The sequence below is a fragment of the Wyeomyia smithii genome, chromosome 1, assembly GCF_029784165.1.
Source record: "Wyeomyia smithii strain HCP4-BCI-WySm-NY-G18 chromosome 1, ASM2978416v1, whole genome shotgun sequence".
In the NCBI taxonomy this organism is placed as follows: domain Eukaryota; kingdom Metazoa; phylum Arthropoda; class Insecta; order Diptera; family Culicidae; genus Wyeomyia; species Wyeomyia smithii.
The window spans coordinates 20,465,732-20,467,383 of NC_073694.1; the positions used below are offsets into that span (position 1 = coordinate 20,465,732).

General features: G+C 38.9%; 1 protein-coding gene across 1 annotated transcript; it reads right to left on the bottom strand.

The window, feature by feature from the left end:
- Positions 1 to 584: 584 nt before the first annotated feature.
- Positions 585 to 1,369, bottom strand: LOC129716623 (uncharacterized). Its single transcript, XM_055666460.1, has 3 exons — positions 1,347 to 1,369; positions 863 to 1,286; positions 585 to 800 (listed from the first exon to the last, which is right to left on the bottom strand). The coding sequence occupies exons 2-3, from the start codon at positions 1,283 to 1,285 to the stop codon at positions 585 to 587; spliced, it is 639 nt and encodes a 212-aa protein (XP_055522435.1). The 5' UTR covers position 1,286; positions 1,347 to 1,369.
- Between the last annotated feature and the right edge of the window lie 283 nt (positions 1,370 to 1,652).

A 1,652-nucleotide genomic window follows, 5' to 3' on the forward strand; every position in this document is an offset into this window, starting at 1 on the left:
TCACTGAAATACATTCAAACAATTACAACTAAAATAACATGTTTTCCTCGTCATACAAAACAAATAACAAGTCGAACTCAGGTAGATTCATCCAGTGGCAAAGGAACGTTATTCGTGTCGTTTTTTTCAGTGTTACCATCAATAGCTGCTTTTTGAACTTTATATTTTATGTTTCTTGGTCTGTTCCTATGCTTTGATGCTTTCATTGAAGCATTTACTCTCTGTTTACTATTTTTAATTATTCTTTTGAAAAACACATCGCAATCCATTTCCGAAAAATCCCTGTCAGCTAGCATAACTAACTTAAGAAACAGCGCACGAAATCTCTTGAAAAAGTTTAAAGCGATTTTACTCGTTTCAGTTACCTTGCCAGGTTCGTTTACTCCGGACTGATTCATGCCAGTTGGTCTCGAATTTCCGGTCCAGGAACATTGCATCGACCAGTTTATAACAACTGTCCATTCCGTTTGCTTTCCCACTAGTGCCGCATATAAAGCTCATATTTCTTATATATTTTTGCATAACACGATCTTCTTTCAGGCTCTCTTCGAGCAAGTTGAGTTCCTCAAGAGAACGTATTGGATCTACTTGGATAACTTGGATTGGATAACTTGCATGATTTCCGACTGGTTTGCCAAAATCAGATTAAGATTTTGCAGCACAGCGGTTGCAACAACACTATCCGTTGCATTGTCGTGCACCATTTCAGGCTGCAGGTATACGACTTGAGCTGGATTCTGTGTAATGCTGTCTGCAGACTCGGACAACACGATCGGTTCTAAGCTCAGACCTGTTCCCATCTGAAACAAAATGAAAATCGCTGTATATGCTACCTGAAAGTTACACAAAAATTTTTACTTACCCTTTCATTATTAAGAACAAATATTTCATCTTTGCTGTTCGTTGTGGTACTGGAAAAATCGGCAGTCTGCTGCTCAGCGTATGCATTGAGATCTACGTTTGCAATCGTTCGTGTGTTTGTTGTCAACTGTTGTCGTCTTTTGTCAGGAAGCCGGGTCGTGCTCACCTCGTCCATCTCCGTATCAGATTTATTTTCCATCTTGTTCAGCTCTTCGCAGGCCTCTTCGTACGTTTGCAACTGTCTTTTTTTAATGCAGTTGATTCGCTGCCAATTATCAGCGGGTAGGGAATCCTCCTGGAGTGATAACTTTACTACTTTATGTTTTTTCGGCCAATGTAAAATTCCATCCACTTCCCATCCACTGGGAACGATGCTCAAGCAACTCTCCCCTCCTTCAATCGTCTGCACAATTTTGAATGTCATACTGTAATTGTTACAAGTTTCGATTAGGTGTAGATGATACAAATAATTTTATAATTCTTACTTTTTGACGAGAAACAAATCCGGTGAACATAAACAGTAAGCAATTCTGACAACTTTGCGCGACGCGATCGGAATTGCTGTCTTCATTTGACTTGAAGCAGCGCTGCCAAATCCAAAAGGTTTTTTTCACAAGACTGTTGGTTTAACTGAGGAGAAGGAATGCTTAGAAAAGGTTCTTACAAAGATGACGTAAATGTTAATCGCCTTTATGCGATTTTTTAAGTGCAAAGCTCAAACCTAGTATACTTAAAGAGAGAAAAGCAACTCCAATTGCACTTAATATACTGACGTCCATTAATTAAATAAT